General features: G+C 37.0%; 1 protein-coding gene across 15 annotated transcripts in view; it reads right to left on the bottom strand.

Moving 5' to 3' along the window:
- Positions 1-15,473, bottom strand: part of PCNX1 (pecanex 1) — a 210,766-nt gene that overhangs the window by 40,539 nt on the left and 154,754 nt on the right. For all 15 annotated transcript variants that reach the window (XR_012415913.1, XR_012415914.1, XM_005561665.4 and 12 more), the window contains one exon: positions 85-338. Coding sequence is in view for 13 of the 15 variants with exons in the window: in XM_005561665.4 (XP_005561722.1) it covers positions 85-338 (254 nt within the window). In the remaining 2 variants the exon portion in view is untranslated. The remainder of the gene's footprint in view (positions 1-84; positions 339-15,473) is intronic.

Genomic DNA, 15,473 nt, shown 5'->3' with positions numbered 1-15,473 from the left:
TATATACTTACATATATATATATATGTTATTCCCAAGAAGAAACTCTTGATTATCTGAAGATCTAAGTAGACACATACTCTTACCTTGACATAGTAAGTTGTGAGTACTTTCCGAAGATCAAAAACTTGAAGCATAGAAGCAGCACTATTATCAGTGATGCTATACCCCTCTAGAATATACTTTGTGACTATCACTTCCCAAGCTAGCCATCGCTGGCTAAATGCAGCATTAAATGAAAGCATGTGAGGAATATGGCCAGGTTCACAACAGCAAAATCCTTCATCTTCCTCTACACCTTCAGTAATGGCCTCCACTTCCCGTTGTTGACAGTAGGTACCTTAGAGAGAGAGAGAGAGAGAGAGGGAGGGAGAGAGAGAGACCATTACAAACGGGAAAAACCAGAAAGTGGGAAAAATGAATGCAAGGACACATGAGATTTAGAAAAAATACATATTTTATCACAATTGAAAGTATATGATGGATTTGCCTTAGAATATTCATTAATGAATTATAGCAAACACCAGAAATCACGCATATTCTATATTCATATCCTGCCAAAACACAATGTGCATTAACATTAGCACACTACAGTTTTTTTGTTTGTGTTTTTGTTTTGAGACAGAGTCTCCCTCTGTAGCCCAGGCTGGAGTGCAGTGGCGTGATCTCAGCCCACTGCAATCTCTGCCTCCCGGGTCCCAGTTCAAGCAATTCTCCTGCCTTAGTCTCCAGAGTAGCTGGTATTACAAGCATGCGCCACCAGGCCCAGCTAATTTTTGTATTTTTAGTAGAGACGGGGTTTCACCGTGTTGGTCTTAAACTCCAGACCTCTTGATCTGCCTGCCTCAACCACCCAAAGTGCTGGGATTACAGGCCTGAGTCACTGCAACCACACTAAGGTTCTGATAATTCATGTGGTAAAGTAAATTTGTATTGACTTACTGATTCTAAATGTTTCAAATGGGTTTACAATTGTGTTTGTATCAAATGAAGCACCAAAGAGTAAAGGCACATCTCCTGAAGGTCTGAGTTAATTTTAAAAATACAAAAACCAGTGGAATGTTATTGAAGTAAAAATACAAAACCAGATTAAATATACAATGAGACCCATAGCAATCTAGTGCCAGCAAAGTATCATCTATTACACTAATGTCAGTTTTCATTTTGTTCTGTGGTCTTGTTTCAACTCAATTTGTAAATTCCTTATATTATGTAAAGACTATAATCATACTTAACTGTATAAAAATCATACTTAACTGTATAACTTACCATGACACCTAGTCCCAGCTGATGGTGGTGGTGGTACAATGAAAGATAAGGCTAAAAAGGTTTTTATGGCCAAGCTGAGGAGCTGTGCATTTAGCCCTCTATGGCCCTCAATAATTCCACTATTTCATTTTTTTGTTTAATAACTGTCACCAACACTTCCATAATAATGTTACATAGTGTCGACAAGAAAAACCCTTGACTTGAACCTGACACTAACAGGAATACATGCTGTGGGTGACCATTTTATATGATACTCCCTAAAAATATATAGGCATATCTTGTTTTACTGTGCTTTGTTTTATTGCTCTTTGAAGGCACTATGATATCTACAAATTGAAGATTTTTGACAACCTTGCGTCAAACAAATCTATTGGTACCATTTTTCCAACAGCATGTGCTCACTTCCTGCTCTGGATCACATTTTGGTAATTCTCTCAATATTTCAAACATTTTATTACTATTGTATCTATAATGGTGAGTCCTCATGACTCCCTATCACGAGAACAGCAAGGGGAAAATCCACCCCCATGATCTAATCATGCCCCACCAAGCCCCTCCTCCAACATTGGGGATTACAATTCAACATGAGATTTGGGCAGGGACACAAATCCAAACCATATCACCAGGATGGGCCAAAAAGTTAGGCCTCATGTACCAAATGGCCAAGTTGTGAATGCAAAGGAAACATTCTTGAAGAAAATTAAAAGTGCTACTCCAGTGAACAAACAAAAGATAAGAAAGCAAAAAAGGCTTATTGCTGATATGGAGAACGTATGAGTGGTCTGGAGAGATCAAACCAACTATAACATTCCCTTAAGCCAAAGTCTAATCCAGAGCAAAGCTCTAACTGTCTACAATTCTATGAAGGCTGAGAAGCAAGGAAGCTGCAGAAGAAAACTGGAAGCTAGTAGAGATTGGGTCATGAGGTTTAAGGAAAGAAGCTGTCTTCACAACGTAAAAGTGCACGGTGAAGCCGCAAGTGCTGACATTAAAGCTGCAGCAAGTTATCCAGAATATCTAGCTATGATCATTGACGAAGCTGGCTACACTACAACGACAGATTTTCAAAATAGACTAAACATCCTTACATGGAAAGAAGATGCCATCTAGGACTTTCACAGCTAGAGAGGAGTCAATGCCTGGCTTCAAATCTTCAGAGGACAGGCTGACTCTCTTTGAAAGGATCCAATGCAGCTGCTAAGTTTAAGTTGAAATGCTCATTTACCATTCCAAAAATGCTAGAACCTTTAAGAATTATGCTAAATTTACCCTGTGCACTATAAATGGAATAACAAAGACTGGATGACAGCACATCTGTTTATAGCATGGTTTACTGGATATTTTAAGCCTACCGTTGAGATCTTCTGCTCAGAAAAAAAGATTCCTTTCCAAATATTACTACTCATTGACAATGCACCTGATCACCCAAGAACTCTGATGGAAATGTACAAGGACATTAGTGTTGTTTTCATGTCTGCTAACACAACATCCGTTCTGCAGTCTGTACATCAAGAAATAATTGCAACTGTCAAGTCTTACTACTTAAGAAATAAATTTTGTAAGGCTATAGCTGCCACAGAGGGATTCCTCTGATGACTCTGGGCAAAGTAAACTGACAATTTCCTGGAAAGGATTCACCATTTTAGACGCCAGTAAAGACACTCATGATTCATGGGAGGAGGTCAAAATGTAAACACTAATAGGAATTTGAAATAAGTTGATTGTAACTCTCATGGATAACTTTGTGGGGTTTCAAGACTTCAGTGGTGGAAGTAATTGCAGATATGACAGGAATAGCAAGAGAACCAGAATCAGAAGCGAAATCTGAAGGATGTGGCGGAATTACTACAATATCCCAATAAAACGTAAAGAGATGAGGTGTTGCTTCTTATGTTTGAGAAGAAACCAGTTTCTTGAGAGGAAACTGACTCCTGGTGAAGATGTTGTGAGCCTTGGTTAAAACAACAACAAAGGATTTAGAATATTACATAAACTTGATTAATAAAACAATAGCAAAGCTTGAGAGCACTGACTCCAATTTTGAAAGAAATCATACTGTGGGTAAATGCTATTAAACAGCATTGCATGCTACAGAGGAATCCTTCATGAAACAAAGAATCAATAAGTGTAGCAAACTTCATTATTGTCTGATTTTAAGATCTTGCCAAAGCTGCCCCAACGTTCAACAATCACCACCCTGACCAGTTAGCAGCCATCAACATCGAGGCAAGACTCTACATCAGCAAAAAGATCACAACTCACTGAAGGCTCAGATAATCCTTAGCATTTTTTAGCAGTAAATTTTTAAAATTAAGATATGTAGTACATTCTTTCTTTAGCCATAATGCTATTGCACATTTAATACACTACCATATAATGTAAACATAACTTTTATATGTAGTGGAAAACCAAGCAATTTGTGTGACTTGCTTTATTGCAATATTTACTTTATTGCAGTGGTCTGAACCCAACATGCAATATCTCCAAGGTATGCCTGTAATACATATACATGTATTTCAAAATAGTAAGAACATATGCAATATTATAAAGTGTCTTTTAAATCAATAATAGAAATGAAATTTAATCAAATGTTTTCTGACATCTTTTGAAGACCATGTTTTACTACAGTGACCTATTAAAACAGAAAGAATTCTATTAATTTGCTAATATTTAAATTGATGTAAAAACTGAAAAATGGGTGAATATTTTTAGAGATACTATATGGTTTGGCTGTGTCCCCACCCAAATCTCATCTTGAATTGTAGCTCCCATAATTCCAAGTGTTGTGAGAGGGACCTGGTAGGAGATAGGTGAATCATGAGGGCAGTTCCCACATACTGTTCTCATGGTAGTCAGTCTCGAGAGATCTGATGGTTTTATAAGGGGTTTCCCCTTTTGCTTGGCTCTTATTCTGTCTTGTCGGCTGTATTGTAAGATGTGCCTTTCACCTTCTGCCATGACTGGGAGCCCTCCCCAGACACGTGGAACTATAAGTCCATTAAACCTCTTTTTCTTTATAAATTACTCAGTCTCAAGTGTTTATCAGCAGTGTGAGAACATACTAATATAGGCACTTATAAAAAAGGACTGCTAGTTTCTGCTTACTTTGCAATTGCAGGATTTTTGCATCTATAGTCACAATCAAAATTAAACTATACTTATTTTTTATAAACATATATACATATATATACACATATATACACATATGTGTACATGCATATATACACATACATATATACACATATGTGTACATGCATATATACACATACATATATACACATGTGTACATGTACATATACACATGTATATATACGCATATGTGCATATATGTATATATGCACATGTATATATACGCATATGTGCATATGTGCATATATGTATATATCAATGTATATGAAACATAAATTATATATATTTATATATGCACATATACATGCATGCATGCATGTATATTTATGTGCATGTATGTGCATGCATGCATATTTATACATGTATGCATATATACATGCATGTACATATACACTTATGCATACACACATGTATGTATATATGCATGATGCATATATGTATACATACATGTGTACGTACATACATGTATATATGTATATAAGTTCACATAGAAATAACTAGTTTAATTTTGCTTGTGACTACAGATGTAAAAATATATGTATATATATTTTTGTATATATATATACATATGTATGTGTGTGTGTGGGTGTGTGTGTGTGTATACAAACCTAAAAAGCCTACCAACAAAAAGAGTCCAGGACTGAATGGATTCACACAGTATATGTATACATACATATGTGTATATATACATGTATACATGTGCATATATGTGTATATGTATATATGCACATGTGTATATATATATGTGTCTCTCTCTCTATATATATATATATTTTGAGATGGGAGTCTCATTTTGTCACCTAAGCTGAAGTGCAGTGGTGTGATCTCGGCTCACCGCACCCTCCACTTCCTGGGTTCAAGTGATTCTCCTGCCTCAGCCTTCTGAGTAGTTGGGATTACAGGTGCCCGCCACCATGCCTAATTTTTTTTGTATTTTTAGTAGAGACGAGGTTTCGCCATGTTGGTCAGGCTGGTCTCGAACTCCGGACCTCAGGTGATCTGCCCACCTTGGCCTTCCAAACTGTTGGGATTACAGGCGTGAGCCACTGTGCCCAGCCCACTTAGTCGCATTTTGGTATCAGTATTACACTAGTTTTTTAAAAGCTTGGAGAAATTCAGCTTTTTTCTCCATGTGCTACAACGAGTTAGAAATTTCTAGAATAAACTTTCTGAGCTTTTTTTTTTAAATTGCAAAACTGAACAAACTGCTCCTGAATGAATACTATAATGACTACTGGATATATATAATGAAATGAAGGCAGAAATAAATTAGTGCTTTGAAACCAATAAGAACAAAGACACAACGTACCAGAATCGCTGGGACACAACTAAAACAGTGTTTAGAGAGAAATTTATAGCACTAAGTGCCCACAAAAGAAATCAGGGAAGATCTAAAATCAACACCCTAACATCGCAATTAAAAGAACAAGAGAAGTGAGAGCAAACAAATTCAAAAGGTAGCAGAAGACAACAAATAACTGAGATCAGAGCAGAACTGAAAGAGAGACCCAAAAAACCCTTCAAAAAATGAATCCAGGAGCTGTTTTTTTGAAAAGATCAACAAATAGAAAGACTGCTAGTTAGATTAATAAAGAACAAAAAAGAGAAGAATCAAATAGACACAATAAAAAATGATAAAGGGGATATCGCCACTGATTACACAGAAATACAAAGTACCATCAGAGAATACTATAAACACCTCTACGCAAATAAACTAGAAAGTCTAGAAAAAATGGATAAATTCCTGGACACATACACCCTCCCAAGCATAAACCAGGAAGAAGTTGAATCCTTGAACAGACCAATAACAAATTCTGAAATTGAGGCAGTAATTACTAGCCTACCAACCAAAAAGGGTCCAGGACCGGAAGGATTCACAGCTGAATTCTACCCGGGGTATAAAGAGGAGTTGGTACCATTCCTTCTGAAACTATTCCAAACAATAAAAAAAGGATTCCTCACTAACTCATTTTATGAGGCCAGCTTCATCCTGATACCAAAACCTGGCAGAGACACAACAAAAAAGAAAACTCCAGGCCAATATAGCTGATGAACATCAATGAGAAAAATCCTCAATAAAATACTCGCAAACTGAATCCAGCAGCACATTAAAAAGCTTATCCACCATAATCAAGTCGGCTTCATCCCTGGGATGCAAGGATGGTTCAATATACGCAAATCAATAAACGTAATCCATCACATAAACAGAACCAATGACAAAAACCACATGATTATCTCAATAGATACAGAAAAGGCCTTTGATAAAATTCAACACCCCTTCATGCTAAAAACTCTCCATAAACTAGGTATTGATGGAACCTATCTCAAAATAAGAAGAGCTATCTATGACAAACTCATGGTCAATATCATACTGAATGGGCAAAAGCTGGAAGCATTCCCTTTGAAAACCAGCACAAGCCAAGGATGCCCTCTCTCACCACTCCTATTCAACAGAGTATTGGAAGTTCTGGACAGGGCAATCAGGCAGGAGAAAGAAATAAAGGGTATTCAAATAGGAAGAGAGGAAGTCACATTGTCTCTGTTTCCAGATGACATGATTGTATATTTAGAAAACCCCAATGTCTCAGCCCAAATTCTCCTTAAGCTGATAAGCAACTTAGCAAAGTCTCAGGATACACATCAATGTGCAAAAATTACAAGCATTCTTATACACCAATAACAGAGAGCCAAATCATGAGTGAACTCCCATTCACAACTGCTACAAAGAGAATAAAATACCAAGGAATACAACTTACAACGGATGTGAAGGACCTCATAAAGGAGAACTATAAACCACTGCTCAAGGAAGTAAGAGAGGACATAAACAAATGGAAAAACATTCCATGCTCATGGATAGGAAGAATCAATATTGTGAAAATGGCCACACTGCCCAAAGTAATTTATAGATTCAATGCTATCCCCATCAAGCTACCACTGACTTTCTCACAGAATTAGAAAAAACTACTTTAAATTTCACATGGAACCAAAAAAGAGCCTGCATAGCCAAGACAGTCCTAAGCAAAAAGAACAAAGCTTGAAGCATCATGCTACCTAACTTCAAACTATACTACAAGGCTACAGTAACCAAAACAGCATGGTACCGGTACCAAAACAAATATATAGACCAATGGAACAGAACAGAGGCCTCAGAAACAATGCCACATATCTACAACCATGTGATCTTTGACAAACCTGACAAAAACAAGCAATGTGGAAATGATTCCCTATTTAATAAACGGTGTTGGGAAAACTGGCTAGCCATATGTAGAAAGCTGAAACTGGACGCCTTCCTTACACCTTATACAAAAATTAACTCAAGATGGATTAAAGATGTAAAAAAGACCTAAAACCATAAAAAATCTAGAAGAAAACCTAGGCAATACCATTCAGGACGTAGGCATGGGCAAAGACTTCACGACTAAAATGCCAAAAGCAACGGCAACAAAAGCTAAAATTGACAAATGGGATCTAATTAAACTAAAGAGCTTCCGTACAGCAAAAGAAACTATCATTAGAGTGAATCGGCAACCTACAGAATGGGAGAAAATTTTTGCAATCTATGCATCTGACAAAGGGTTAATATCCAGAATCTACAAAGAGCTTAAACAAATCTACAACAGAAAAACAACCCCATCAAAAAGTGGGCAAAGGATATGAAGAGACACTTCTCAAAAGAAGACATTTATGTGGCCAACAAACAGATGAAGAAAAGCTCATCATCAGTGGTCATTAGAGAAATGTAAATCAAAGCCACAATGAGACACCATCTCACGCCAGTTAGAATGGTGATCATTAAAAAGTCAGGAAACAACAGATGCTGGAGAGGATGTGAAGAAATAGAAATGCTTTTATACTGTTGGTGGAAGTGTAAATTAGTTCAACCATTGTGGAAGACAGTGCGGCGATTCCTCAAGAATCTAGAACTAGAAAAACCATTTGACCCAGCAATCCTGTTAATGGGTATATACCCAAAGGACTATAAATCATTCTACTATAAAGACACGTGCACATGTAAGTTTATTGTGGCACTGTTAACAATAGCAAAGACTTGGAACCAACACAAACGCCCATCAATGATAGACTGGATAAAGAAAATGTGGCGTATATATACCATGGAATACTATGTAGCCATAAAAAAGGGTGAGTTCATGGCCTTTGCAGGGACATGGATGGAGCTGGAAACCATCATTCTCAGCAAACTAACACAAGAACAGAAAACCAAACACCGCATGTTCTCACTCATAAGTGGGAGTTGAACAATGAGAACACATGGACACAGGGAGGGGAACATCACATACCCAGGCCTGTTGGAGGGTAGGGGGCCATGGTAGGGATAGCATTAGGAGAAATATCTAATGTAGATCACTGGTTGATGGGTGCAGCAAGCCACCATGGCATGTGTATACCTATGTAACAAACCTGCATGTTCTGCACATGTACCCCAGAACTTAAAGTATATTAAAAGAAAATTGCGACATGAAGTTGAAACTATTTCTTAGGTTTTATGTGTAATTACTTCACTTTTCTTTCTTTCTGGGAAGTTTATCGAATGTTTTTAAATGAAGAAATAACACAAGAGTTGTATTTTGTGCAGATCACTGTTAGTGGTGGACAGAAATCAGATGTGGCAAGAGGAAATGTAAAAGTTTGGACAGTTACTCAACTGAGGTCTCTTTGTTCATAGCAGCAGAATAAGGAGAATGGGATACCTGAATTAAAGCAGAATGTTTTTACTCTACAATTCTAATCCCAAGACTATTTCTACCCAATATGCCCTACTAATATATTTTGCTCAGAAAATGAAGTCAATAAGTATAGGAATTAATATTAATAATTGAAAAAAGAATTTTTTTCTGAGCAAAATATATTATGAGGAAATATTCTATTTTCAATTATTAATATTAATTAATAGGGATTCTAGGGTATCTATAAGGAACTATTACCAATTGTTCCCTGGATTAGCTAAATCTTCCAGCCACTTCATAATGAATATACTGATAAAACTAAATAAAACAATCACGAAAACTAGATACGTTTAAACTAATCTGAGTAAAAATGGAAAGGAATCCAGTCAGCCAAACATACTATTGATGTATAAAGTTTGACTTGTAAAACTGTACCTGGTAGTTTACACTTAGCAGTAAAAAATTAATATGGAAGAAGGTGTTATCAGAAAATTCTGATATAGACAAAAAAATGACTCATAACCCAAATTTTTCACATAAAGTTTACATGTAAAGAATCTAGAGCATCTGTAAAATAAAAATGGAAATGAGAAGTATGAATTGGTTTAACTAAGATCTATAAAAACTGACCAAGAAACTTGTTTCAATATTACTTAAAAGTAAGCATCCAGGATAGACAAATAAAATTTAAAAATAATAAATTGGCTGAATGGAGTCTGTCTCAGAAAGTAGATAAAATGCTCAGCAGATCCAAATATCTGCCTGGCAAAATAATGACACTTTGGATTAATATTTGGTGGAGGGGTAGGTGAGACGGGATCACACTATAAAGAAAAGAAAGTAACCAAAGATCACATTGACATGTGAGCAAGAATATACTCATCCCTCATGAGAGCTCTGGAATGAACAGAAAGAAGAAAAGGCTATACACTTATATTATTTAATCATTCTATGAAACTAACAAAATACCTATTATATACTAATTGCTGTGTGTGATAGGTACTGGGTATATAATGATAAATGAAGCACATGTGATTCCTGCCCTTGGGAATCTGCCTATATTCTAAAACAAAGATTGATCAACTTCAGCCCTGGGCCAAATCCAAGCTTAGAATGGTTTTGATATTTTTAAGGGGTAATTTAAAAGAAAGAAAAAACAACAAAGAAGAATATGCAACAGAGAATGTGTATGGCTCTCAAACCCTAAAATATTTACTGTCTGGTTCCTAACAGAAAAAGTATGCCAACCCTTTGGCTAGAGAAAAAATAAACTTTAAACAATAAACACAGTCACATGTTGCATAACTCTGGGGATACATTCTGTGACATGCACTGTTAAGAAATTTCGTTGTGCAAACATCATAGAATGTACTTACACAAACCTAGATGGTACAGCCTACTACACATTTTGGCTATATAATATAGCCTATTGCTCCTAGGCTAAACACACCTGTACAGCCTGTTATAGTACTGAATAATGTCGCTAACGGTAACACAATGGTAGGTATCTGTGTATCTGAACATATTGAAACACAGAAATGGTACAGCAAAAATATGGCAAAAAGATAAAAAATGGTACATCTATATAGGGCACTTGCCACAAATGGAGTTTGCAGGACTGGAAGTTGCTCTGGGTGAGTCACTGAGTGAGTAGTGAGTGAGTGTGAAGGCCAAGGGTGTTACCATACACTACTGTAGACTTCATAAACACTATACCTTAGGTTACATGAAATTAATTATTTTCTCCAACAATAAATTTACCTAAGCTTACTGTAACTTTTTTACTTTATAAACTTTTAATTTTTTAAAACTTTTTGACTATTTTGTAATAATGTTTAGCTTAAAACACAAACATATTGTATAGCTGCATAAAAATATTTTTTCCTTATATCCTTATTCTGTAAGCTTTTACCTATTTTTAAAATTTTAATTTTTTTTTGCTTTTTAAACTTTTTTGTTAAAAACTAAGACAAAAACACACACATTAGCCAAAGCCTACACAGGCTCAGGGTCATCAAGATCACTGTCTTCCACCTCCACATCTTGTCCCACTGGAAGGTCTTCAGAAGCAATGACATGCATGGAGCTGCCATCTCCTATGACAACAATGACTTCTTCTGGATACCTCCTGAAGGACCTGCCTGAGGCTCTTCTTGAGGAGGTATCACTCTTTGAAAAATTGTGTCCACAACAGTTTGCTTGGTTTGTTTCTTTCATTCATCAGAGATTTGCTTGTATGCAGATAATGCAGCAAGAACATTCCTCTCTATTAATGAAAACCTTTTGGTGTTACGGTCCATGTTTTCAAAATTTTAAGGAGCTTGTTGAGGTCTGCAAAAGATTCTGCTAAAACCCTTCACTGTGAATTTTCTTGGGTTTCGTCTTTTTCTTCTCTAGCAGTTTCCCTTTCTCTTGTCTGTTCTTCAGCTATGAGTTCCTGTTCCAGTTCCAACAACCCCTCATTAGCCAGTTCCTCAGGAACCACCTCTAGGAGCTCATCAATGTCACCCTTGTCCACACCATGGTTAAAGTTGTTTGCCATCTCCAACCACAGCCATGTTGATTTTTGCAATCTCTTCATCCTTGGCAAATCCTTTGAAGTCACAGATGAACCTCTTGAGTGTCTTCTTCCAGATGCCATTCATACCCGCATTGGTGACATCACCCTAAGCAAGGTTCTTGATGCAGTCATAGACATAATCCTCCCAGAATTGTATCAGTGTCTTTTCAGTGTCTTCCTCAGTTGCAGAAATAGTCTGGGTAAATGTCCTTCTCAGGCAGTAGGTCTGAAAAGCTGCTATAACTTCTTGATCCATCGGTTGGATCAGAGAGGTGGTATTTGGAGGCAGAAATACCACTTTGATACCAGGATAAAGATCACCAATAAAAGGAGGATGTGTGAAGCATTATCAACAACAGGCACAATCTTGAATGGTATGTTATTCTCCAAACAGTACTTCTCCATTGTGCTGGCAGAGTAATTCAGGAGGGCATCTAGGAAGAAAAGCTGGGTCATTCAAGACTTCTTATTGCTCCTGCAATACACTGGCAGTGTGTGCTTAGTGATAAGCTTGAAGGCCCTGGGGTTCTCACTGGGCCAGATCATGAAGGGCATCCATTTGTAACCTGCAACATTTCTCCCATGCAAGACTGTTATCCTGTCCTTAATGACTTGAAAGCTGGCATTGACTTGGCCTCTTTACGGATGAAAGTCCTTTCCAGTATGTTTTCAGAATAGCAAGCTTTCATCTATACTGAAGATTTGCCCTGTGAAGTAATTTTCCTCACAATCAGCTTATCTAGAGTTTCCAAAAATTCTTCGGCTGCTTTCACATCAGCATTTACAGACTCACCATTCACCAGCTTTCACATTATGCAATAAATAACAATTCTTGAATAAAATCACCCAGAGCTAGCAGAAAATTCAACACTGTAGTTGTGTTCAACCTTTTCTTTCAATATCCCAAACAAACTTTTTGTTTTGTCTGTGATTGTCGTGATGCTGAGAGGTATAATATGCTTCTGTGTCTGGTCTTCAGTAGTTTTTCCATATATGATTTAGGCCCTTTTCAAATTTTTGTTCATCTTTTTGTCTTCAATGAAGCAGATCCTTTAATGGCTTCTGTCACTTTGCTCTTGTTCTTCAAGATCACAGCTATGGTGGAATGGGACACAATTACCTGGCAATAACCATTGCTGATTTGCCACCTTCATAGTCCTTAACCACTTTTAATTTAGCTTCCTGGTCAATCTACTCGATGTGGCCTCTTCCCGGCAACATTAGCTGTGAATTTGGTACATGTAGGGGCCATAAAACAAAATGACACAAGATCAAATCAAGTACAGAGAAAATGATGCAATAAAGAGATACAGTAAATGTGAGATGTATGACTCTGCCACTGGCATAACAAGACATACTGCTCTAAAGTAAACTTTTTTTTTGTAAGTGCAAGGAGGACATTCTAACCATAAAAAGTATAGTATAACATAGTAAATGCATAGTTGTTTATTATCATTATCTAGTATTATGTAGTGTATATAATTGTATGTGCTAGATTTTTATATGACTAGTAGCACAGTTTTGTTTATACCAGCATCACCATAAACACAAGTAATGCTTTGTGATAGGACAGAATGGCTACGATGTCACTAACAGGAATTTTTCAGCTCCATTATAATGTTAAGGGACCACTGTGATATATGCAGTCCATTGCTGCAGTCCATGACTGTGTAAGAATCTAACAATAAAAACATGGTAAAACGAGATAATCACATACGATAGGTGGCTAGAGAAGGCTTCTCTGAGAAAGCGACATTCAGGCAAAGGAATTAGCCAGACGGAGGATTAGGGGAGGAAGAGAGATGACTGGTACTTTCTGGCAAAATGAAGGGCAATAAGGAGTCCTTAGCAAATAATTTAGCACATCTAAGAAACTGCAAGAAGGCCAGTGTGGCTACAGTGAGTGCGGATAGTGCTGTAAAGTGAGGATGGAGAAAATGGCAGAGGCTAGATCACAGAGTACTATATGATGTGTTCGGGCATTTGAATTCTATCTTAAATGCAATGAGAAGTCACTGGAAAATTTTAAGCATAAGAATGCCATGATCAAATGTGCCTTTAAAAAAATCCCGGCTGGGTGTGGTGGCTCACACCTACAATCTCAGCACTTTGGGAGGTCAAGGTGGGAGGGTCACTTGAGCTCAGGAGTTCAAGACCAGTCTTGGCAAGATGGTGAGACTCCCATCTCTACAAAAATTAAAATTAAAAAAAAATTAGCCAGGAGTGGTGGTGTGCACCTGTAGTCCCAACTGCTCAGGAGGCTGAGGCAAGAGGCAACTCCTTGAGCCCAGGAGTTTGCGGATGTAGTGAGCTGTGATCATGACACTGCATTCCAGCCTGGGTGACAGAGCAAGACACCTGTCTCTTAAAGAAAATAAATGCTCATGTCTGAGTTAAGAATTAAAGGTATCCCTTGTTACCCAAATCTATAGGATTTCAAATAGTCAAGGTTGCTGTATTTTCAAATTTGAGTTTCGATTGGCAAATAATTAGCATTTACATAGCAAAAGATTTATCCAAAAGTTTATCTGAATCTACTCAATACCAGAGACTGAAAATCTGGATAACTTTTCTGATTTGGAGAACTACTGATCAATATGACGGAGTGAGTAGACGGTAAGAAGAACACTCCCCTTCCATTTCACATATGTAGAAATGTTAGATAAAACAGCCTCCCAACACATTTGTTTTAAAAATTAAATTAAAATTTAAAAATAAGGATGAAGTCTTCAGGTGCCAAAACTTAAAAAGGAAGCTAAAAGTCACTGCAGTAGTAGGAATGGTGGTAAGGGTATGCTAACTTTTGGATGAGCCTAGTTGGATTAGGTTTGAACAGCCTGGGGTTAAGACTCCAGAAGGTCCTAGGCTTCTGATGGGAGAGGCAGAAACAAATATTCATAAGACAAGAACAGGATATTTTGAAGAATGAGAGAATATGAATGGATTATAAACAGATCACAAGTAAACATCAACATTTACTCCATTGAGTGCTGCACAGCTAAAGATTTATTTCTAGCCAACAATGTAACTTCTAGACTAGTACTTGCTCCACTAACATAGACACTCCATAGCTAAGGTGCAAGCCTTCTTATGCAACACTAGGATGAAAATAAAGCTGTGGGGTTATAGATCTGGCTTCGCCCTCTTTCTAATCAAATGCTTTCTTGTTTCTATTCCAGACTAAAAATGCTCCAAAGCACTTCGAATAGATAAAAAACTCTCTGAAAACTCTTAAGTCAAAATGTTTCCTACACTGGAAAGATATTCAGTAACAGGACTTGAAACATCCAATGAAACCAGTTTCTACTCGTGCTTACATGTTATTCAGTTTTACAGGAATTGATAATATCAAGTTGATGTTTCTGAATGCATGATTTTCTGTAAAGAAATAACTTTATCAGTACATAAAACTGTAGAGGGCTGATCGAAAGGAAAATGGCCAGTAACTACTTAATGGGTACAGCGTTTTATTTTGGAGTGATGAAAATGCTCTGGAATGAGACAGAGGTGGTGGCTGCCCAACACTGTGAATGTACTAAATGCTCCTGTGATTTCTTCGCCCTAAACATTAATTTTATGTGAATTTCACCTCAATTTAAAAAAATTGTTGAAGACAAAGGCATGGTGTCTATATGAACGTAACTCAGTTAACTATTCTGCCTCACACAAAAATTCAGCATTCCATGCTGCTAGCCGTCCAACAAATTTATGCAACTGGTCACAAAAGGGACCAGCAAGAAACCATGCACAGAACAACAGAAATTCAACATATCCAGGAAAACAAATCAACTATACACTAACACTACTACTTTTATATATAAAGCCATACTGC

The sequence above is a fragment of the Macaca fascicularis genome, chromosome 7, assembly GCF_037993035.2.
Source record: "Macaca fascicularis isolate 582-1 chromosome 7, T2T-MFA8v1.1".
Taxonomy (NCBI): Eukaryota; Metazoa; Chordata; class Mammalia; order Primates; family Cercopithecidae; genus Macaca; species Macaca fascicularis.
The sequence above is the reverse complement of the archived record's forward strand: the minus strand, read 5'-3'. Positions and strand labels throughout refer to the sequence as shown.